Below are 25,152 nucleotides of genomic sequence, written 5' to 3'. Positions count from 1 at the left end.
AATAAGACAAGTGAAACTCATGAGTTTTGGCCACTGTGTTGCCAGGGGTGGGGAGATAGGTCAAGAGAGAACAGAAGAAATAAGACAGAACAAGAGGAGGGGATTGGGGGCAGAAATCTGTTTATTATTGTAGAAAATTTGCCCTGGGTATCACTATCTTCCTACCATTACTCTTCAGGCTTTCTTTCTCCATCAGAGCCCTGGCAAACAAAATGTCAAGTCCTGACAATGTTTCTATTTCTGGAGAATCACTGTGATGGCAGTAGGGACTTGTATTGATCAAGGATTTAACACATATATTTTCCTGGTGAGCCTCTCACCCTTCATTCTCCCAAATTAAGGGGTTAATAATGGTTTTTGGAATTCTCTTCTACTCCTCTGTCTTTCCTTAGATCTGTTTCCTAAGGAAGATATCACACATCAACACATGACATTTTCTGACTTTCCCTGGTTCCCACTTTTTAATGATTGTAACACTCATTCCTTCCCAGTTAGTATGCTGCTCATGTAATAACTTCTGTTGGTTTCTATTGTGGAGGGTTTTATTTGCTTTACTTTTGGTGATCGAAGGAAGGTCCTATCATCCAACATGACTTCACCTTCTTACCCCAGAAGTTCCTGCTCAGATGCATCATAGAGTCATCACAGGAGCCAACACACATTTAAAACACGTCAGTACATCTTCACCCTCTACAGGACCCAGCCCCAACTTAGCGAGGCGTGTAAGACTGTGTATGAATTGGGTCCTTTATTCCTCTCCAGGGATCTCTTTTCATTTTCTTCTCAAACTCTACCCACAAGCAACACTAACCTTGAGTAACTGCACACATCATGTTGTTACACACCTCCTCTGTACCTTTTCTTTCTGCAGTTTTAACATCCCTTCATCGATACATCTCTCTTCTTGCTATTCTCCCCAAACACACATACAACACACACAACTTTGCCAGATATTCCTCTAGCTCCAGTCTTTGTGAACAATTGCTCGACAGGCCACCCCCCAAGGCAGGGTCCGTGGCCATGTCTGCCCTCTCTGGCATGTGTCTATTATTACATGTTGCATTGTGACGCTTTATCCTTTTGTATTTAAATGATCCATACCTCTCTTCTTCTCCTCCACTAGGTGTGACTCCTTGAAACAGGAATAATACTTTTTTTGTGTTACAGCACAATGCCTAGCAGATATTTGGTTAAAAAAAATACACTTCTGTTAAACGAATGAAAATTAAAACAAATGAGCTAAGATGCCTACTTACTCCTTGAGGTTTGGTTGATGGCAGACCTCGAAATCCTTCCACTACTAGTAAGAGAGCTTAGACTAAATAACCTACTGTGGAATCTCTGGCCTCTAGTTCTGTCACTGAAGTGGATTGCCTTTCATAGGTAGAATTGGAGACATGTCTCATGGGCAGCCCGATCTAATCTACTCACCACTAAAAAATAGGAGAATTCAAAAACTTTCAAGGGAAAAAAAACTGGTGCCAATCCCACACTTTAAGTAATATCATTTATTGATGTGGTTGTTTTTATCTTATGGAATTAAAAATTATCCTAACAATTATCTTTGATCTTTGCATTCAGCTGATGGCCTTTGTGTTTTCTTTGGTCATCTAATACCATCTATTATCAAGTATGTATTTGAATTGTTCAGGAAAAATAAAATGCCACTGGTAATTACCATTAGAAGTTTTATCACTGTGGTTGGATTGCTTACAGAATTTAATCAAACTTTAGCTCCTCCTGTATTCTTTCTGGCCTAGTGAGTTGGACCCTTCTCAAACTTACCTCAGGGAATTTCTCAGGCAGAAACACCTTCTAAGAAATCACAACGGCGAAAAGGACCCAGAGGTATTAGTTTTCTTTCTCTTGAAACATTTAGCTGTACTTTTGCCGTATTTGTTTGTTTATTATATTTAATTTGAATGTGAGGCACTCAGGAGACATGCCATTAACATAATTTCCAAAGGACCATAACTTTATAACAGAGATGATGGTGCAAATACAATTATTTTAAAAAAATGCATGTTCTCCTGATTTAAGACCTTTCCTATGAGTGAATGGCCAAAGAACCACTGAGCGCAGAGAGGCATCAAAAGAAAAAAAGAAAATTAAATTAAGGTACCATAGTAGCAGAATAATAACCCCTCAAATATGTCCATGTCCTAATCACCGGAACCTCTGAATATGTTTTGTTACATGGCAAGGGAGATTTAAGGTTGCAGATGGAATTAAGGTTGTTAATCGGCTGATCCTAATATAAAGAGATTATCCTGTATTATCAAGGTGGGAACAATATAATCACGAGGTTCCTTAAATGCTGAAGAGGGAGGCAGAAGAGAAGCTCAGAGTCAAAGAGAGATGCTACTGCGGGATGCTACACTGCTGGCTTTGAAGATAAGAGCAAGGGACCAGCATCCAAGAAAAGGAGGTGGCGGTCTTTAGAAGCTGGAAAAGGCAAGGAAATGAATCGCATCCCCCCAACCTCCAGGCCTCCATAAAAGAACACAGTCATGTGGACACCTTGCTTTTAGCCTAGTGAGACTTTCAGTCTACAGGACTGTAAGATACAAATTTGTGTTCTTTGTGGTAATTTGTTATAGCAGGAATAGAAATCTAGTACAGGTATATTCATGCAATGGAATACTATACAGTTATTAAAAAAATAATATTTAAGAAGAAGAACAATGTGGAAAATATTCATAGTGAGCCCTGATGGTACAGTGGTTAAGAGCTATGGCTGTTAACCAAAAGGTCAGCAGTTCAAATGTACCAACCGCTCCTTGGAAACGCTCTGGGCCAGTTCTACTCTGTCCTATAGGGTCACTGCAAGTCAGAATCAACTCGACGGCAACAGGTATACTGTCAGGTTAAAAAAGCAGATGATGAAACACTATATACAGTAAAAATCAAACAGAAAAATGTTTATATACATGTTTAGATAAAATCTGGAAAGATATACTATAAAATGCTGTTTGAAGTTTATATTCTGTATCTTAGTCAGGTGAATAGCATCTATGGTCTTAAAAGTTTGCAGGTGGTCACCTAAGATACAACTATTGGTTTCTACTCATCTGGAGCAAAAGAGAAAGAAGGAAACAAAAGACTCAAAGAAGAAACTGTTGTAGAGGATTAATAGCCCATGCAAACCATGGCCTCATCTATCCTGAGACACAAGAGATGGTTCTGGACAGAATGAGAGAAAAATGGAGAACAGAACTCAAAATCTTTAAAAAAAGGCCGGATTTATTGGACTGAGACACCCTTGAAACCTGGAGGTCACCTTTCAGTTAAATAACAGATCAGCTCATAAAATAAACAACATCTGTGAGTATTGTGTGCTTCAAATAAATAAATAACTAAATGATACCAAATGGTCAACATTTACCCTAAAGCAAAGATGAGACAGTAAGAGGGGTGGTAGGGAAGCTAGATTAGTGGAAACAGAACAACCAGAATGAAATTAATGAGAATGTTGACATACTGTGAAAAATACAACAAATGTCACTAAACAATATGGATAGAAATTTTTAAATTGGAACCCAATTTGCTGTGTAAACTTTCACCAAAAACACAATAAAATATTATTAAAAAGTTAACAAATACAATGTTGATCGCAGTTCTTCCTAGATGCTAGGATTTATTTTTCCCCTTCTTTCTTTTCCTGTATTTTCCCAAATTTCTTTTGTAATAAGAAAAAAAAAAATTGAATGCTCAACATGATTAACCATAAAACTGTGGGCAGGTTACTCTCCTAGTAGCATCGTCTCCTTATAATATCTTTTTCTTTTAAAGAAAGTAGATGAACTATATATAATCAGTACAGTATGCTTCTGGAAATTAGCCTGTGCTCAATCACTAATGTACTAAATTTCTGTGTCCCAAACAATTTAATAGACGATATGTTGGTGTCTATCTGCTTTATTTTAGGATTTTTTTTCCCCTATGAAATATGGTTCAAAACCCAGGTCATTTGATATTGGAAAATATTTTTGATGCACAAAAGTTAATTTTCAAATGGTATTTGTGTTCACTACAGCAGCATTAATTACAATACCAGGATAGCATCTGTATAGTGCCTAAGATTAAAAGCTCAGGTGAATGAACTTACCTTTTTGAGTTCAGTGGCATAAGCCCTTTTATCTTTCCTTACAGGATTCAGTGCTGGCACCTTTGTTGTTAAAAGCTCATTGCTTTCCCCTCATGCTTCATGTATTTGATTTGCTTTAGTGGTAGATTTTATCATTGATCTTTATGTTTGTGGAGCCCTGATGGCACAGTGGGTAAGCATTCAGCTGCTAACCAAAAGGTTGGTAGTTCTAATCCACCAGCCACTCCTTGAAAGCCCTATAGGGCAGTTCTATTCTGTCTTATAGGGTTGCTATGAGTCAGAACTGACTCAATGGCACCATTTAATATTTGTAGAGAACATAAAATAAAGGAAATTAAACCTCTATATTGTTGTGTGCTGTCTAGTGTATGCCAACTCATAGCGACCCTGCAGGGCAGAGCAGAACTGCCCCATAGGATTTCCAAGGAGGAGCTGGTGGATTTGAACTGCCAACCTTTTAGTTAGCAGCCAGAGCACTTAACCACTACACTACCAGGGTTCCAAGCTTCTATAGCAGGATAAAATTTTCAGTACTTAGCCAAATGCTTTATTTGATACATCATGTGCATTTCTAAATAAAGATTATTTATCTGCACAAATAAAACTGCTAAAATTTAGTATAAAGGCCTGGTTCCAAGTCACAGTGCAGAATGTAATTATTCAGTACCTGTAATTAACAGAACACTACAGTGACCAGCAGAGTGGGCTCTGGCATCAGGTGAGCCTGGATTCAAATGATGTCTTTAGCTCTCCCTATCTCCATGATCTTGGCAAGATGCTTTCTCTTTTCCAGCTTCCTTTGTAAGTTGGAGAGTGACTATACCAATCTCCAGAAGCCCTGGTGGCTCAGTAGTTAAGCACTCAGCTACTAACCAAAAGGTTGGTTCAAACCCACCCAGTGGCTCTATAGGAGAAAAACTTGGAGGTCTGCTTCCATAAAGATCACAGTTTAGGAAACCCCATGGGGCAATTCTGCTCTGTCTTATGGGGTCCTAGGAGTCAAGAATCGACTGGACGGTGCACAACAATACCAATCTCCTAGGGTTGTTGTGAGAAGTAAAGGAAACAAAACGTCACCCTTTATGTAAGTAATCAGTAAATATTGGGATATCGGCTATCTTAACAACTGAATGCCTTTTCTACTGAGAATTGCTATTTGAGCAAAGTACTAAGAAATGTCTGAACTATGCATTTTAAGAAAATTCATTGACTGCTTGTACTTGTATATGCTGTGGCTGTTTCCAGGCATGTTTTCTTATTAAGTGAATAAAATAGTATGTTTGTGACAAGACACTGGTGGTGTAGGGATAGCTAACTGGCTGGTGACAGAAACCTCTACTTGATCTCTGTGTTTATGATGGCTTTCTATCACCTCATTTGAATGACAGTATGAACCTACATGCTGTTTTTCCTAAAGGCTTTATAAAGCAGACTTGACCTTTTCACTCTTCTGTGACAGCATGTAAAAAAGGACCAGGCTGTTTTCAGGTGCAAGTCATGAAGAAAAAGGAAACCAAAATGATATTGCATTTTGGCCTCTTCGCTCTCCTAGGGAAATGATGGGAGCACCAGTACCCTCATTCCTTTGGGAAAACACACAAAAAGTAGGAGACACTGGGGGAATGTACACCTTCGAGGGTAGGTTCGGGAGTTATAATTAAAGGGGAAAATGAACTGCAAACCAGGGTACTTTACTGGAAATTACCTTCTCTACCCCACTTGTTTCAGAGCCATTATTAAGGACTTTTGGTGTATATGATAAACTCAAACCTGGGTGTGATTTTTTGAAGTAAAAACCATGCCAAAGCCTTCAGTACCATTATACCAAAACCCAAAGTATAAAACAGGCATGTGTTTCTCTCAAGATGCTAACTGAGTAGGGACTAAAAGAACCAGGTTAATACTGCAAAGATGAGGAATAAAATATGTTAAATTAATTCTTAAATCATATTTAAATAATAAAATTAAGTATCTTTAGCTTGCTAACTTCCTTTAGCCATTATTTGAACAAATTCTTTATTAGGACTGAATGTTGAGACTCCAGGGGACCCTGGGATCTTCTTGAGAAATAAGCCGGAACTGTCAATTTAAGCTAAAATAAGTACAAAACGAAATTTCAGTTTTTAAAAGTAAACTGCGAAAAATTAAGTACTATATCATTTAGAAAGTTTGTAAGCTGTCACAATCACTGTTTTAACACAGAAATCTGTTTATTTAAACCAAACAAAACAGAGAAAATTATACCAGCCCTCAATTTTTGAATTTTCATTTAAATAAGCAAACTCTAAGTCCACACCTTAAAAGGTGTTTGTGCATCTATGTATTTCCAAAATACTCATATTTCAATAAATTTTCACATTATATTCACCAACAGTATCACAAAAGTTCTTTTTTTTGTTTGTTTTTGCTTTTTGTTTACAGAACTGTAAGGAACAGTAATTCTAGAAACACTAGAAGAAAAAAGCATAGCAATGTCCACAGTTACAAGAAAAAGTGCACATTACTTGGTCACAATCACAGTTATTACTTGAAAAACTATATGTAATAAGTAGTAAGAAATAGCACGGATGCCTTAAACTCATTGTCAAAAATGGAATGACATAAATTTTACATGAAATAAGGCAAATTCAGAAATGCACAAGGAGTTGGTAATCCAACGAAAGCTAAACAACAGAAAAAGAGTACAAGAAGCATGAACTAAAGTACTTCTCCCTAAATATTTTAAAAATAGGCTTGCCTCAGTGCACAAAGAAAACACCATTCATGTGTGTTCAACACTAGAAAATAAGAAAGGAGGGCAGAGTATGGGGAGCAGGAGGGAACAGTTCATGGTAAGTTTGCAGCTGCATCCGCTGAGAGTTCTTTACATCATTGTTTTACCTAGAAACTGGAAATTATACAAATCATATCAAGAGAGGTAACGGTCTTTTTGGAAACTATTTCTGAAGGAAAGAAATGAAAACTACACACAAGAGTGCAAATTTTCAGATTGTCATTTGCAACCTCTTAATATTCAGTCATCTACATCCAGTGGCTGCTAGAGAGATGGCTGTAAGACAGCAGCGGCAATCAGGAGCGAGCAGCTGTGATCTTTCAACGATATGTCTTTTTTAATATTAAAAAATTCTGTGATGAAAACTGCTTATGGTAAAGCTGCAGTGTTGAGTGGGATGTTTTGAGATCAGCATGAGTACAGAAATGCAGGCTTCTCTTGGAAATCGTTCCTGATGTAACGGTTTAAAGAACGTAGGCAAGGGTTCTCCAGCATTAAGTGGTATTTTTGTAGAAAGAATTTGGAAAGAGGAGAAGGCAAAGCTATATGGAAAAGGTACTTACAGTAGTTTCTCAAAACAGTTTTCTTTAGGACCTATGAAAAAGTTACCAAAGTAAAAATGACAATTTTGAATGAAAAACAAGTTTTCTTTTTATAAAAATTATGTATTTTTTTTTTTTAAATACAAGATCCCTTTAATTGTTGTTACATCCTGTGGCAACAGGAAATGTGGCTTTTTTTTTTTTTTTTTTTTTTTTGCCAGTTACTGCAGCTTCCAAGTCCAATGAGTCAGTAGCGAATTCCACTAATATTGCACTTGGATCTCGAACTTTTTTAAAAAATATACCACAAGCTTCTTCTGTTTTATCCTTGGATTAAGAATAAACAGCCTTTTTTGACCCCAGTATTTATGCTGACATATTAAAACAAAAAGCAATAGGCTGGATATGTTAAAGTATCTCAAGTACTTCAGAGGCCAGAGTTCCTTTGAAGCACCTTAACACATCACTTTATGGATCAAGGACAATGTGGCATAATGGAAGGATTTCTCTTAAAAGACTGTGCAGTAAGACCAGAGGCATCTCTGCTGGGAAATCAAAACGTCATTAGTGGAAACTGCAAATTTTGACCTCAGTGAATATGGTCGTCATCTGACTCAGTTCTGTTGTAAAATAAGATTTTCCAGTTCATCTGCAGAACGCAATAAAAATGCAGCTGATTCTCGATACCCGGCAACGAGCTGTCTCACGGCATTGATTTCAGTTGGACTCAACTGGGGTCTGGAGCTTGAACTGCTGGACGATCCTGAGCTAGCTGCCAACTGCCTCTTCATGCTGAGATCAGTGGGTCCTGGAAAAAATAGTCAGAGAATTAGACACGAACAATATTTGTTCTAGCACCACGAATGGTAAGCACACGCAATAAATTACCATTAAATTAATTCGTGTACTCTTTCATGTAATATCTTTGACCAAATACATTTTCCTCAGAAAGAATAAAGAGCAACATACTACTAAAAGGGTGTCCAGCAATTTCTATCAGACTCTTATTATGGAGAAATGGTGAGAACAGAGGATCACCTAGGTGGGTCAAACAGTTAAACACTAGCAGAAAGGTTGGTGGTTCAAACTCACTCAGGGGCACCTTGGAAGACGGGGCTGGCAATCTGCTTCTGAAAGGTCAAAGCCTGAAAACTCTAGGAGAACAGTTATACTCTGACATGCAGGGGTTGCCGTGAGTCGGAATTGACTCAATGGCAACTAACAACAGTGAAAACAGTAAACTTGTCTCAAAATGAGCTTTTTAGAAAATCGATTTTAAATCTACCTTTGCACGTGTCGTAGAAGCTTTCCCAAGGTAAAAGGGAATTACAAACACTTTTCATTTACTGCATTCAGTAACTGATATTTTAGACCCCATCAATTCAAAAAACCCTAAACAGTTTTTTGGCTGCAGAAATGGGCTCATGCATGACAGTGACTGTGAGGATTGTGCAGGACTGGGCAGCATTTCCTTCTGTTGGACATAGGGTCGGTATGAGTCAGAATTGACTCGACAGCTCCTAACAACAATAATTATTAAATCTAGACTAATAAATTCACTTAAAATGCTTTATAAAACATTACTAAGCACATAACTAAATCTGATATATTAAAAATAAATTAGTGGTTCTATAACTTGAAAGCATTTAATAGATTTTCCTTAAACATATTGCAGCCTTTCAGAAAACAGTATTCATTTGGTGAACTAAAATAAAGGATGCTATTTCATCCTTCTATTTCTCCTTGGGGCATGATGAAGTCAGGTCAAGACCCAACTCTCTTCCACCAATTCCCCTAAAGAGAGAAGAAGCTTTATGTCTGTCAACTGAGAGGCAGATGTCCCATGAGATGGAAATAGCTTCACTTGGAATTTAATTTAGAGGAGAGACAGGACTCGCATACTAGAACTCTGACATCTGAGATGAACTTATGGCCACTTCTGTAGTGGCCTTTCAAAGCTTTGATTTTCCAGCAGCAGTTAGCTTCTGTTTGTTCTGTTAGTTATAAACCCATGATACCGACGTGGTAAGTTGAAAGAGATAGTGATGTCACGCTTGCAAACAAAAATTACTGAAAAAGCGTTCAAGTAAATCATTAACAGTGGCTAGTTTATTTGGAAAGTTCTGAGTGGGAAGAAGAAAGCATCATGACATAACAGGGGTTCTGGTCTCTGAACATACCCACTTTAAACTTTATGTTCTTTGCTTCATGTTTAAGAAGCCTAGTAACAGATGTAATCTTTACAAAACATATTTATATTCAGAGGCTTTTCCTCTTAGCTATGTAGATACTTAGTGTCTGATTGATTTATTACCATTGTTTCATTAGAAGGTGTAACTTCTTGTGATAGTTTTCCTGCCAAGCCTAATTGCTGACAGACATCCTTAAGCGGACTTGAGAAAAGGGTGGGCAAGGGCCCCAGTTATTTTGGGGGTGAGGGGACTGTGACTTTATTCCCTACCTCTTGTTCCAGGGTACAAGATTCCAAACCAAGATATGGCTCTCACTTTCTTTCAGACTGTTATTAAAAAAAAAAAAAAAAGTTGCTGCCGAGTTGATTCAGACTCATGGCTACCCCATGTGTGTCAGAATAAACCTGTGCTCCACAGGGTTTTCAATGGTTGATGTTTTGGAAGTAGATTGCTAGGCCTTTCTTCTGAGGTGCCTCTGGGTGGACTTAAACTTCCAGCCTTTTGGCTATCAGCTGAGCATGTTAACCAATTGCACCACTGTTATTAGGGCAGACAAACTCTAGAGAGCTCAGCGCTATATCAAGAAGCCACTCATACCTCTGTTACTTTTATTCTTCCAGAAGAAGGTTGACTTCTTTGTCGTGATTCCTCATAGAGTTACAGGATCAGGATTGAGTACACATAAATAAAAATTACAAGAAATCTTTTTTGCTGAGGGTTTATTATTCAAAACTTCAATTTACAAGGTTGGGTAAAAACCAAACCCAGTGCCCTCAAGTCGATTCCAACTCATAGCAACTGTATACAATAGAGTAGAACTGTCCCCATACAGTTTCCAAGGAGTGCCTGGCAGATTTGAACTGCCATCCCTTTGGTTAGCAGCCAAAGCATTTAACCACTACACCACCAGGGTTTCCAAGGTTGGGTAGGCAAATAAAAAATAATAAAAAAAAAACTCTCATAAATGGGCAAGTAGGGTTAGTTAACTAGGGACTACTTAAATAGACCTCCCTGTTTGTAGTTAGAATGCATGTCAACTATAAAGTAAAATTTCAAATTTTATAAAGATATTGAATTTAAAGATGTCCAGGAAAATATTCCTGGGGACTTGCTGAAATCACAGACAAGGGCCGCTGAGAAGTGTGGTCTTGGAAGTGCTAGACCAGTTGATAAGAATGATGACACAATAGATGCTTTAAGAGAAAATGATTTGAGTATTAAAGGTTAAGGCAAACATTCAGGAAACTTCATGAAGCCATTTTTATATAAGTAGCTACATTTTTACCGAAATGATACAGATCTACTGCAAGATCATTCTGGAAAGTTAAATAAAATGTATTTCATGTTAACATACAACAGTGTTTAAAAAATTAAGCCCAGCCAAAACCAACCCTTGATTCATTTTTTTTATCCTCAGAAGCTTTGAGTACACATTTCAATTATAACTAAATTTCACTTGAATGAAAATGTATATTTATAATTTTTCATTTTTATTTTGCAAGTTAAAGTATCGATTGAATACTTTTCCCTTATTTATAGTGCATTTTTGTTCCCTATTTTAAGCAGATTCACTTTTATGGTCTTATTATGACCATTATTATCTTCAGGTAATAGTGCCCTCATATAGGACAAAGTTTGATTTTCTTTTTAACAGTGAGAATTATCTTTTTAAAGACTGTGATAATCATTTTCATTTATCAAAAATTATACATAGGACAAGAGTGCAAGGCCTTGGAGAACAGGAAGCTTTTGTGCTGCGTTTACCATGTCATTCTCAGTATGAGAACTCTGTGTGATGGCACAAAGTAAAGCTCAATAAATACTTGTGGAATAACTGAATGAGTTGTATAGTTCCAGACACTTTCTGCAGCCAACTTTAAAGAAATGGAGAATGACTGATGCCATTAATAACATTCAACTGTGGTTCAAAGAAAATGAGTTAGAAGTAGAACACAACAGATTTAATGTAACTTTTTTTATATATAAGTAAGGAGCCCTGGTGGTGAAGTGGTTAAGAACTCGGCTGCTAACCAGAAGGTCTGCAGTTCCAATCCACCAGTCGCTCCTTGGAAACCCTATGGTGCAGACCTACTCTGTCCTATAGGGTTGCTATGAGTTAGAATTGACTTGACGGCGAGCAGCTTTGGTTTTTTTGGTTTTATATAAATAAAGTTACTTCTAATATATGGGAAAGTCATCATCCAAAATTATAAAAACAATAATCTAAGTAGAATTAATTACTGTAATTATAGTAATTCCTATGTGAGTTGTTTGCTGAAAAAGAGATCAATAGTTATTGTCCACTTCCTAAATAAACACATTTACTTCACCTCAAATATTACAGTGAGTCTTTGGGCATAAAACCAGTCCCAACTGCTTACTACCTTCTCCTGTCTTCCCTTCTTCACTTAGTATTTCCACTTCCAGAGAAAAGACTCTGAACTATTTGGAGAACTGGCAACTGATTTAACAATTTTAAATAAGGGAGTGACATTCTTAGATTCATGCTTTATAACAGGAGTTTGCAATTTTAAATTATGAGTGGCATTTTTAGGTTTATGCATTAAAACAGGGGCTGGCAAACTTTTTATATAAAGGGCCCAGTTGTAAATATGGCGTTGCCGGCCAAGACGTGAAATTGAAGATATTATGTAGGTAGTTACATAAAAACAGAGAAAATATATTTTCAAAAAAATTTTGATAAATTAAAAATAGAACAATTGAGTACCTTGTCTCTCTTTTTTTTTGGAACACAGGTCTTTTAATGAGATTAAAATTCTTTTTTTGAGGAAAATAACATTTTGCTTAACTGAGGTTCAAGATTAGTGTTCCCTATCATCAAAATCAATTGCAAACATTGCTGTGCTACTGATATTTCATGTGTTTCATCTTTGAAAATGTCTTTTAACACAGATACTTCCAAATACTGATATTAGTCCATAACATATGATTTTAATGGAATATAGTCATCTCTTGGAATGCATTTAAAATTTTTTGTTAGATTCTTCTCTTGATATTTGCCTTTTAGAGTGCCAATATATTGCAGATTAACTACTTCTGATTGAAAATGAGCTGGAAGCTTCTTAATTGAACAGTTAAATGGATTTTGAAGCATGGAAATTTACTTCATACTTTCATCAAGGTCTGAAAATCACTGTTGGGCCTATAGTGTGTGCTCATGAAATATATCTACTGTAAATTTTTTGTGGGAATGATCTCACTTCTTGTTTTAGCTTTTGACAGTACAAGAAGTTTATAAAGCAATTTCTCACTACTTGTTATTCAAACAATATTGATCATCATCAAAATGGCTTTACCAGCATAAACTTCACATATAAGCACCTTTTTGTCTTGTAATTTCAGATTCAATTCATTAAGAAACATCAATTCTGTCACAAAAGCCATTCGATGTTTAATAATAGTGGTGAAGGCAATTTTTTGTTCAGAAAAATTTCAATCTCAGCCTTGACCTGAAAACAATCATCATAAAGCTTTACCACTAAGCCACTGAACTGCTGCATAGTAGGGAAAATCAGAATACTCAGATTATATTTCCAACAAAATTTCACAGAACCTGTAATAGTTAAATCAACGAACAAAAGTGAAACTTACTATTGATGTTACTGGTTCAATAATACATGATAGATTTAAATGTTTTTCACAAAGTATCTGCTGATGAGTGTTATAAGAAACACACATAAAATTTATATTTTCACAAATTTTATAAATTTGTCCAACTAAGTCTCTATTCCACACATATTTTTACCTTCCTCAGTTGTAACACATCTTAGAAGATTCTACTTCAGGTTGTACTGAACCAGTGTTTTCTCAATTTAGAAAATATTTTCAGGTATAGCTACTCCATGCATATTATTCACAGAGGCTAATTCTTCAGTCACTTCAAACTCGGCCTTAACACCTTGAATAAATAACAACACCTGGAAAGTATCAGTAACATCTCTCAACTTATCAAGAAGCAAGGAAAATCATTTGCTTTTTTTTGTTTGTTTGTTTACAAACATTTTATTAAGCATTTGGAATCTGTCCTTCAACCAATCTTAAGTGGAACATAATTTGCAAAATAGATAGGAAGAAAGATGCCCAAGGTGGAAACCACAGGGAGTTGGGAATCACACCCATTCCCCTCTCCCCAGACTCCTGAGATAATTCCTAGGAGTCTTGGGGCTCCAGAAATATGGATGAGAACCTAGTTCTGCTTCTTGTCCTGGTAAATGTAGTTCAAGGATATCCTGTAAAAGAAAACAAAAGCAAACAAAGCCTCTATTTAATCCCATATTATGCAAAAGGACTTTGGTTATTTTTATCAAGCATAATATCTCCTTTCACAAAAAAATCCTTGGCTTGTTCACACAAAACCTCATTTGAGTTGTCTATTGTCTTATGAGTGTGTTAAATTCACATACATAAACTGCTTGATGAGGCAGCTTTATTTATTATTCTATAATAATAATACAGAAAACAAAATTATTCAGTGCTTCCATGGGCAGTTATGGTTAGGTTCAAATACTGTAGGGAATATAGTAATAAAAAAGACACCACCGCCACCAAGCATCTTAGTTATCTAGTGCTAACTACAACAGAAATACACAAGTGGATGGCTTTAACAAATGGAAATTTTTTCTCTTACAGTCTAGGAGGTTAGAAGTCCGAATTCAGGGTGCCAGCTCCAGGGGAAGGCTTTCTCTCTTTGTCAGTTCTGGAGGAAGGTCCTTGTCATCAATCTTTCCCTAGTCTAGGAGCTTCTCAGTGCAGGGACCCCAAGGCCAAATGATGCACTCTGTTCCTGGGGAGGAACCTCATTACCACTAAGTAACAAAAGCTAGGACGGACCATTTCCTCTGGACTTGGGGTCCCTGTGCTGAGAAGTTCCTAGACCAAGGGAAGATTGATGGCAATGACCTTCCCCCAGAGCTAAAAGAGAGAGAAAGACCTCCCCAGGAGCTGGCATCCTGAATTCGGACTTCTAGCCTCTTAGGCTGTAATAGAATAAATTTCTGTTAAAGCCATCCACTTGTGGTATTTCTGTCATAGCAGCGCTAGATTACTAAGACACCAAGCAATTTGCACTCTCTCTTTTTTTTTTTTCAATCATTGTTACTCTCTTTTCTTTTCCCAAGTTAGACACATTTTACTCCATTTACTTGCATCAAACTAAACCGAGAGAGTTCCAGCATTTCTTCTTTTCCTTTTATTTTTTTAAATATTTACTGTGCTTTAGGTGGAAGTTTACAAAGCAAATTAGTTTCCCATTCAACAACTCATATACAAATTTGTTCTGTGACATTGGTTTCTATCCCTGTAATGTGTCAACACTCTTCCCATTTCCACCCTGCCTTTCCCATTTCCACCCTGCCCTTCCCATTTCTATCCCTCCAGTTTACCTGCCTCTCTTTGCATTCTCATCTTTGCTTTTGGGCAAATGTTGCCTGTTTGGTCTAGTTTATTGTTCTAAGAAGCACCTTCTTCATGGGTGTTATTGTTTATTTTATGGACCAATCTGTTATTTGGCTGAAAGGTGACCTCTGGAAGTGGCTTCAGTTCCAGTTTGAAAGGGTGCCTTAGGGCAATAGTTTCTGAAGTTTCCCTAGTCTCTATCAGCCCAGTAAGTTTCATGTTTTTTATGAAGTTGAGTTTTGATCTACATTTTTCACCCATTCTAACCAGGGCCTTCTATGTGTCCCTGGTCAGAGTGGTCAGTAGTAGTAGCCAGGCACCATCTAGTTCTTCTGGTCTCAGGCTAGAGGAGGCTGTGGTCTGTGTAGGCTGTTGGTCTTTTGGAGTAATTTCTTCCCTGAGTCTTTGGTTTCCTTTACTCTCCTTTGCTCTAGATGGGAAGAGACTAATAGTTGTACCTTAGATGGCTGCTTGCAAGCTTTAAGACTTCACACACTACTCACAAAACTGCGATATGAACAATATCTTTATGAACTATGTTATGTCATTCAAGCTAGATGTTCCCTGAGACTAGGCCATTAGCTTTCAAGCCCAGTAACTGAGTCCCACCAGGTGTTTGGATATGAGGTTTACATAACTGTGCTCCCATATGCTCTATTATATATGTGAATATACAGGTAGCACATACAAATATGCATATATCATTACCTACAACTATACCCACATATGCACCCACACTCCCTCCCACATCTATATAGCATACACATCTACCTATGTAACCACTCACATATTTTAGTTTGTTATTCCTGTTGTTGCAGAATTGTATATTGTATAGTCATTTTTGTAGTTGTCCTTTATTTTTGCATACCTCTCAATGTCTTCATTTGCCTTTACCATGTTGTGCTGATTTCCCTATACTGTGTATTGCCTTTCTCTTCACCAGAACTAACATGCGTCTACTATCTAGTAAGTGATTCTCCCTCTCATTCCCTCCCATCCCTGGTAACCATCAAAGAATGCTGCTTTCTATGAGTAAGCCTATTCTTAATCTTTTATAAAAGTGGCATCATATAGTATTTGACCTTTTGTGATTGACTTATTTCACTCAGCATAATGTCCTCCAGATTCATCAGTGTTATATTTCACAGACTCATCATTATTCTTTATTGTTTTGTAGTATTCCACTGTATGTACGCACCACAATTTGTTTATCCATTCATCCACTGATGGACACTTAGGTTGTTTATATCTTTTTGCTATTGTGAATAATGCTCCAATGAATATGGACATGCATATGTCTATTCATGTCACTGCTCTTATTTCTCTAGGATAAATATCTAATAGTGGGATTGCTGGATCATATGGTGTTTCTATTTCTAACCTTTTGAGGAAGTGCCATACTGTTTTTCATAGTGGTTGTACCATTTTACAATTCCACCAGCAGTGTATAAGAGTTTCAATCTCCTCACAACCATGCCAGCATTTGTTGTTTTCTGTTTTTTTGATCAGTGCCATTTTTGCTGAGATGAGATGGTATGTCATTGTAGTTTTGGTTTACATCTCTCCAATGACTAATGAGTGAGGGCATCTCTTCATGTGCTTGTTAGCCACCTGAATGTCTTCTTTGTTGAGTGTCTGTTCATGTCCTTCACCCATTTTTTGATTGGACTGTTTGTCTTTTTGTTGTTGAGGTGTTGAAGTTTTTTATACATATTAGAGATTAGACCCTTTTCAGATATGTTGTTGACAAAACTTTTTTCCCAGTCTGTGGGTTCTCTTTTTACTCTTTTGGTGAAGTCTTTCAGTGAGTTAAGTATTTCATTTTCAGGAGGTCCCAGTTATCTAGTTTATCTTCTGTATTTTGTGCATTTTTTGATAGCTATATTTTTCTAGTTTATTTATGCCATAAATTAGGAACCATGTTTGTCCCTATGTTATCTTACAGGAACTTCATAGTTTTTGGTTTAATATTTAGGTCTTTGATCCATTTTGAGTTAGCTTTTGTATATGGATCCTGTTTCATTTTTCTGCAAATGGATATCCAGTTTTGCCAACACCATTTGTTAAAGAGACTAATTCTTCCTCACTGAATGGACTTTGACACTTTGTGGAAGCTCAGCTGTCCATAGCTGGATGGATTTATTTCTAGATTCTCAATTCCATTCCATTGGTCTATGTGTCTGTCATTATATCAGTACTAGGCTGTTTTGACCACCGTTTGAGATTGGGGAGTGTGAGGCCTCCTACTTTGTTCTTCTTTGATAATGCTTTGGCTATTGGGGGTTCTTTCCTTTCCATATAAAGTTAGAGATTAGTGTTTCCATTTCATTAAAGAATGTTGTTAGGATTTGAATTGGTATTGTGTTATATCTATAGATCACTTTGGGTAGTGTTGATATTTTCACAATGTTAAATCTTCCAATCCATATGCATGGTATGTTTTTTCATTTATGTAGGTCTTTTTTGGTTTTTTGCAGTAGTGTTTTGTAGTTTTCTTTGTATAATTCTTTTACATCCCTGGTTAGATTTATTCCTAGATATTTTATCCTTTTGGGGGCTTTTGTAAATGGTATTGTTTTCTTGATTTCATTTTCAGTGTTCTCCTTGTTAGTGTAGAGGAACTCAATTTTGTATGTTGATCTAGTACTCTGTCACTTTGCTGAACCCTTGTATTAGTTCCAGTTTTTTGTGGATTCTCTGAAATTTTCTATATTTAGGATCATGTCATCTGGTAATACGAATAGTTTTACTTTCTCCTTGCCAATTTGGATGCCTTTATTTCTTGCTTTATTGCTCTGGCTAGGACTTCCAGTACAATATTGAATAGGAGTGGTGATAATGGGCATCCTTGTCTAGTTCCCATTCTCAAGGGGACTTTCAATCCCTCTCCATTGAGAATAATGTTGGCTGTTGGTTTTGTATTTATGTGCTTAATTATGTTGAGGAATTTCCCTTCTACTTCTATTTTACTGAGAGTTCTTATTAGGAAAGGATGTTGGATTTTATCAAATGACTTTTCTACATTGATTGCAATGGCCATGTGTTTATTTTCCTTTATTTTATTCATATGGCGAATTATATTGATTGATCATTTGCCTTGTTTTTAATTGACTATTGATATTGCCAATATCCCCATTTCCTCAGATGTTGAAGAAATGGTTATTACCAAAAGGCTAATAATACTTTAAAATTTTACTTTTCAGAACACATTTCATCAGCTGCTTTAATCAAACATAATTTAATAAACTCACCAAAAGTAAGTTACTTTCCTTGCTTGGCTAATAAATGAGACAACTAGAAACTTACTTTGGTTGCAGTCTCATTTTCCTTTTTTATTTTTGTGATATTTTTAAAATAAAAATATTTTCATTATTTTTGTAATCACAACAAAAGTATTTTGTTATGGCGTTTTATTACTACTTTCCACAAAGAGTGAAAAAACATTAACTATAATTCATCAGTATCTTGGCTAATGTATATAAAGTATCTAGCACAATGACAAGGTTATAGCTGATACTCCATAAATATTAATTCCCTTCACCTGATGGCTGAATATGTGTCACTAGGTAAAGATATACTAAATATCACACTAAAATACACATTACTGGAGTCAACATGCTAAAGAGTTGCATTTATATTCACAAGTATGCTTAGACTGTAATTTGCCTTTTGAATACTGTCCTTGAGCTTGGCTGCTTTCCCTTTTTTTCTCCTTATTTTCGAGCTGTTTGTCCAAAATAAAGATTATTTAGTCCTTGAAGTTTTAGTAAAAGGCATCTGTAAAACCATATGGACCTGTTATTTTTTAAAGGACAGTTTTTTATAATACTTATTCAATTTATTTAATGCTATAGGTTTATTCTGGAGAGGTGGGGCCAAGATGTCAGAGTAGTCAGATGCTTCCAGTGATCCCTCTTACAACAAAGATCAGAAAAAACAAGTGAAATGATTATATTGCTGACAAGCTAGGAGCCCTGAATATCAAAGGCAAAGCTAGGAAATCAGGCTGAGTGGCATGGGGAGGGAGAGGCGGTTCATAAGTGGCGAGGAGTTGCCAGACCTGACTTGGTGGGAACCAGCGCCCCTCAGACATGACCCCCTGGAGCGGTGGGGCTGGCAGTAGGGTTCAGGACGCAGTTTCCTCAGGGACAGACAGTGAGCCACACAATCTACTCACACCTCTGGACCCAGAGAAGAACAGTGCTCTCGGCAAAAGCTAAGTACTTGTGTTTATTTTACTGTGCCCCCAGCCCCCAAGCCAGCTTCAGTGGCTGTCGATTTCTTTGGGACTGAAATAGGGCCTTCTGAGTACTCGGAGCCATCCTCCTGGCCTTGGAGAAGGAATAAATTAACAATTGGGGGAAAAATAATCTGTTAGCTCCACTAAGCTGGGGAGCTCAGGACAGAAGCAGCTCCTGTCCAGGCTCAACAGTCCATGGACTTTGAATATCTTTCACCCCTGCATGGACCTGTGTGGGCTCATTTCAGGAGATTAGGCCCTTGTTGGCAGACTGTGTGTATGTGCTTGAGATCTGACTTCAACTGTGCAGTGAAGAGATGGGTTTTTGATGTTTGACCCCACTTTGCCTATTAAACAGCTCTTCACCTACCCACATGAAGGGCCTGAGGACTGGTGGCTCCACCCACATCACCTAGCCACCTGCAACAGGGGTGCAAGGATAAGTGATACCTCCCAGTCCTGACAGCCAAAAACACTGGGTGCCCTTGATCCGGCTGCAGAACCCACCCACCTGTGCACTCTAGGGAACTGGGGCATGCTTTCCTCATAGACACTTGGGGGATGGTTGTCAGTCCCCTGCCTTGTTCAGAGAGTGACTCCCATGCTGCAACCAGATACCTGTGCCTACACCAATCACCTCTGCCCCTCTAAGACTGTAGGACAGAGCCTGTACCACACACTTGATGACCAATAACCTGGACCCCTGAGCGGAATCCATATAAGAAAAGTGAATGGACTCCTAGGCTCATATACCTGGTAACAGCTCTAGCCATCTGGTGACAGGACATTAGAGCTTCAAAGGTGCAAAAAAATCAAGCTAGCTCACCCAAGCAGCCTATTTGGGCGTATCAAAACAAAACAAAACAAAGCAAGAAGCTAAGATACAGTAAGCAAACATAAAATAAATTAATACAATAATATATAGATGGCTCAGAGACAACAATCAATGTCAAATCATATAAAGAAACAGACCATAATTGCTTCAACAAGCTCTCAAAACAAAGAATCAAAGAATCTTCCAGATGAAGAAGTATTCCTGGAATTACCAGATGTAGAATACAAAAGATTAATATACAGATCTCTTCAAGAGATCAGGAAGGAGACCAGGCAAAACACAGAACAAGCCAAGGAACACACAGAAAGTGGTTGAAGAAATTAAAAAAGTTATTCAAGAACATAACGAAAAATTTAATAGGCTGCAAGAATCCATAGAGAGACAGCAATCAGAAATTCAAAAGATTAACAAAATTTACAGAATTAGACAACTCTATATATTTTTTTTATATAAAGTCAGAGGAGCAAAATTGAGGAAATGGAAGGCAGAATTAGTGAGATTGAAGATAAAACACTCAGCACCAAAATAGTCGAAGAAAAAGCAGATAAAAGAATTTAAAAAAAATGAAGAAACCCTAAGAATCACGTGGGACTCTATCAAGAGAAATAACCCACAAGTGACTGGAGCGCCAGAAAAGGGAGGGATAATGCTATACATTTATTTCATCTCTATCAATATTGGTCAATGATATTTTTCTAAAACATAATCCAGTATCTCTAAATCTTCAAGTATACTGGCATAAAGGTGTTAATATTTTATTGTAATATTTTATCTTCTGTTTTTTTTCATTCCTCTAAATTTATCTTGCCAGATATTTTGTCTTTTTAAAAGTTTCAGCATTTGAATTTTTTTGATAGTCTCCATTGCGTCTATGTTTTCTATTTTAATTAACTTTACTTATTTTCTTCTGTTGTCTTTGACTTTTTTTCCATTCTATTTCTGGCTCATTAATTTTCTTTTTCTAATATGTGTGCCAAAATACCACTTTAGTTTCATCCCACAATTTTAATATGTAGTGTTTTCAGTTTTATTAATTATAAATGTTTCTGAACACAATGCCATCAGTATGTTAATGTTTCTTTGGTTGTTGCCATTACTTTAGGTGGTCAATTTGTCTGAAAGAATGTGTATTATAAGATAGTTGGGGACATGGTATTAGATAAAATTTTAATTATTTTTATTCAAATCCAGATTTTAATTTTTTTCTATACTTACATTAAAAATCTATGACTATGATTATGAATGTATAAATTTTCCTTGTGATTTTGTTAGTTTTTTTGTTTGTTTATTAATTATAAGGCTATGTTATCAGGTGTGCATATCTTCTAGACAATTACAACTTTCTGGTGAACTGTTCTCTTCATCATTACGTAATGAATCTTTTATGTCCAATGCTCCTGTCTTAAATTCTATTTTGATTTATTAGAATTTTCTTGATATATCTTTTTTTCATCAATTCCTTTCTATACTTCTGGCATGATTATGCTTTGTGTTATTCTTGTCTATCAGAATACTACATTTTATTTATGCATCTGCCTGACAATCTGTCCTTTAACTGGCAATTGTTAATGGATTACAACACAACATGACATGTGATGTTAATATAAGGCCTGGATCACTCCCTTGTCAGGGAATTTACCCTTTGATTAAGAGAGAAATTCAGATGCTATAGTTCAGTGAGAACTATTTGACTCCTCTGTAACTGTAAGCCTAATTAGATTGTGCTTTCAAATATTAAATCCTCTTGACTTCATCAAATTTGTCCTTCTCTACTTAATAAAGACAGATAAATCAACATTAAGTAATCACAGAATAGGGTATTTATCAATAAAGGATCAAACAAGGTGCTAAGATACATGTTCTACAGATACACAGAAAGCAAGATATATATCACTGTCAAGGCCAAGTAGCTGTTTAATGCATTATGCAAGAGAGTCAAGAGGAGCATATGGACTCCTCTCCAGCCCCCCCCCAACACAAATGTATGTCTAGCAAAACTAGGAATCAAACACTGACAGCAATTACAGATTGAATTGGGTCTCCATCATAATATATTCCTGGAATGATTTGAAGGCAATTTTGACTTTTTACTTCTTTAGAGTTTAATTTTAGTGGAAGACTATAAAAATCAATCTCCCACCAAATTACCAAAAAAAAAGGACATAATTGTCCCAAGACAAGTTTAGCTTAGTCTTTAAATACTTCAAGATGCAAATCTCCTAGAACTGCCTTTAAAATTTGGTCAATTAACTTTAAATGCCTGCTTTGAAACAACTTCACCAGGTCTTCCTGATTCATCTTTTTCCCATTGTCTTGATCCATTTATGTTTTATTTCATTATCCTAAGTTTACCTTGTTAAAATTTAAAAATTACAACAAAAACAGCAGTTGAACATCTCAGCATTTTGGTTCTCATCCCAACAAGTTTCCTCGAACAGTTAATTGAAGAGACACAGTCATTTCCCAATTCTGTCTTCCTTTTCTTTCCTCTACTTGCATTTGCTAATTCCTGATACTCAGCTCTGTAAACTGTCTTAGTTTATTCAGTGTATGGCCGTTCTACCTGACCTTCGAATTCAATACTTGGTAGAGACGTGACTGACAAATCTTCTGAAAAACCTAGGATAACCTAAAGAGTGACTCACTCTTCCAGAAGTTTCAGAAAGCTGTAAGGAAAAGGACTCTCATTTCTGTCTCCTGGTTATCTTTGGCTTATGGGAAAAGAGACAAATATTGCACGAGAGAGAAAAGAGCTACTTTTAACATCTGTTGAACGAAATATACTACATGACAGCATAATAATTTGTTGTACTTATTTTTATATTTATTTATTGTATGCAAACATATACATTTTTCTGAGTGACAGGAAGTAATTCCTAAAACCAGAAAGCCACACAGAAAAAATCGTTCATAGTTTTACAGAGAGCCTATATGGTCAAAAATATCACAATTGCTTCAACCATTTGAGTTCTGCCTTTTCTGTCCACTATTAAGATCTTAACTTTCCAGGGATTTTAAAGGATCAGTAAGAATTGTAGTAAACTAGGGGCGTGATATGATGAAAATCTCCAGAACACCCTCAGGAAAAACTGGATAATTTTTTTTTCAATTGCATTTTTGACTATTCTTAAGGGGAAAAACATCAATAACCCACGATTTTTAAATGCCAGTTTTAAAATGCACCTATTGATGTGTATATAGTCATTCTACCTCCAGAAATATTTGAAGAAGCTTAAAGTCATAAATTAAATGGTAGCTCTGTGTTAACTCACTGTAGGACTCCAGAAAATAAATAATAAAACTCTAATGAATTTGGACTTCACAGGCTTCATCTCCTAATGACGAAATTTCATTTAATATGTACATAAAGAGATGCAAAACACAGTGGTAAAATCATAAGATTAGTAAATTGTAAAGAGCTACAGCTGCTAACCAGAAGGTCTGCAGTTCAAATCCACGAGGCACTCCTTTGAAACCCTATGGGGGCAGTTCTACTCTGTTTTGTAGGGTCGCTGTGACTTGTAATTGACTCAACGGCAACAGGTTTGGTATTTTGGTTTTACAGGTGGCTAATAATAGTGGAATTCATATTTATAAGATACAGCATATTTAAAAGGTTCCATATTTATATTTACAAATATAGAATTTATATCTCTATATTATATATTTATAGGGCAAAGTACAAGTGAGATTCTTTAATCTAATCTATGTGTTTTATGTGTGTTTAAAATTGTCAGAGGCTTTTCTGTTTTATTTTCTTCCAAAAGATCTTAATTTTTAAAAACATATTTTAAGGAGATATTTCAATGGTATATATACAAGGTAATTTTAACATATTATTTTGCACCGAGGGATAAGAATGGTGTGGGTAGATCCTACTAGTTCTGGAGCATCCATTTTGTCCTGCCACATCTTTTTCCAGCAGAGGAGCTGGTAGGTTAGAGGCACTAACCTTCCAGTAAGCAGCTGGGTGCTTAACCGCTCTGCCACCAGGGATCCTTCATTTTGACCTTAAAAAAAAAAAAAAAAACCTATTGCCGTCGAGTCAATTCTGACTCCTAAGGACCCTGTTTTGCCCTTAGAATCTAATCACTTAAGGTTAAGAAGAGGAAAACAAACTCTAATTTTGTGAAAGAATAAATGAGAGAAGTCTAGCAAATAGCAGACTATGGATTAAATTAACTATTGAATCATCGAACTGAAGTGAATGTCAGCAAATGGGGCTCTTCTCATCTTTAAGAATGTCCACATTCAATTCACAATTATTCAAAACTATGAAGGGAACCATGGCTCATGTGAAGCACAGAATATTTATCCTCAAAAAAATTCTCCTTACTGTACCATTAGAGTATAATAACTTTGAGGTTAACAAGAAGAAAAACAAATTTTTTAACAGAGTTTTGAGAAGGAGTATTTGGAGAGTCCATGTGCCTGCCTTCCCTGATGGTTTGTTATCAATATTTACTTTGCTTCTTCAAACATCAAGGGATTTTTTAGAAGTTAAGCATAATCGTTTTATGAACCTAGACAAACTATTTTCTTACATGTGAAGGAATACAGGTTTGATGGATTTTCATAGAGGGAAGTTCTCTACTGCCATTTCTTCACCTTTGATATTAATTGGCTTAGAGCACATATGGATATTTTGCAGAAAATAGAAGAAATCAGGGGAACAGACCAGCGTTGGACGAAGTCATGGGAGGAGAATGACCCAAGGAGAATGACATAAAAGAGGTGAGTATATTACACACACACACACATGCACACAAATGTCTGCTTTGAAGCAACACGCCAAAAATAAATATAGTATGGCCTTCGTCAGAATTATGGCCATTTAAATTGTGTCCCTGATATGTTTGCAGGAACAAGGTGTTAATAAAACATGCTTACCCCAAGAATACTGACCCAAAGGACAATAAAGAGGGATCAATTTATATTGCCAGAAGTAGTTAAGAACCAAAAAAAAAAAAAAAGTCCTAAATTTAGAGTACTGTACAAATTAATTAGGTAAATCAGAGCACTCAAGGGAATTCTATTCTCTAATGGA

At 36.4% G+C, this 25,152-nt stretch overlaps 1 protein-coding gene across 1 annotated transcript in view; it reads right to left on the bottom strand.

The window, feature by feature from the left end:
- Positions 1-7,710: 7,710 nt before the first annotated feature.
- The window catches only part of LOC135227198 (nucleolar protein 4), a 95,469-nt gene continuing 78,027 nt past the window's right edge, over positions 7,711-25,152 (bottom strand). The window contains exon 5 of the mRNA XM_010586783.3: positions 7,711-8,231. Within this exon, the coding sequence (XP_010585085.2) occupies positions 8,038-8,231 (194 nt within the window). The 3' untranslated portion in view covers positions 7,711-8,037. The remainder of the gene's footprint in view (positions 8,232-25,152) is intronic.

This window comes from Loxodonta africana, chromosome 11 (assembly GCF_030014295.1).
Source record: "Loxodonta africana isolate mLoxAfr1 chromosome 11, mLoxAfr1.hap2, whole genome shotgun sequence".
Taxonomy (NCBI): domain Eukaryota; kingdom Metazoa; phylum Chordata; class Mammalia; order Proboscidea; family Elephantidae; genus Loxodonta; species Loxodonta africana.
This window is presented reverse-complemented; position numbering and strand designations above follow the sequence as displayed.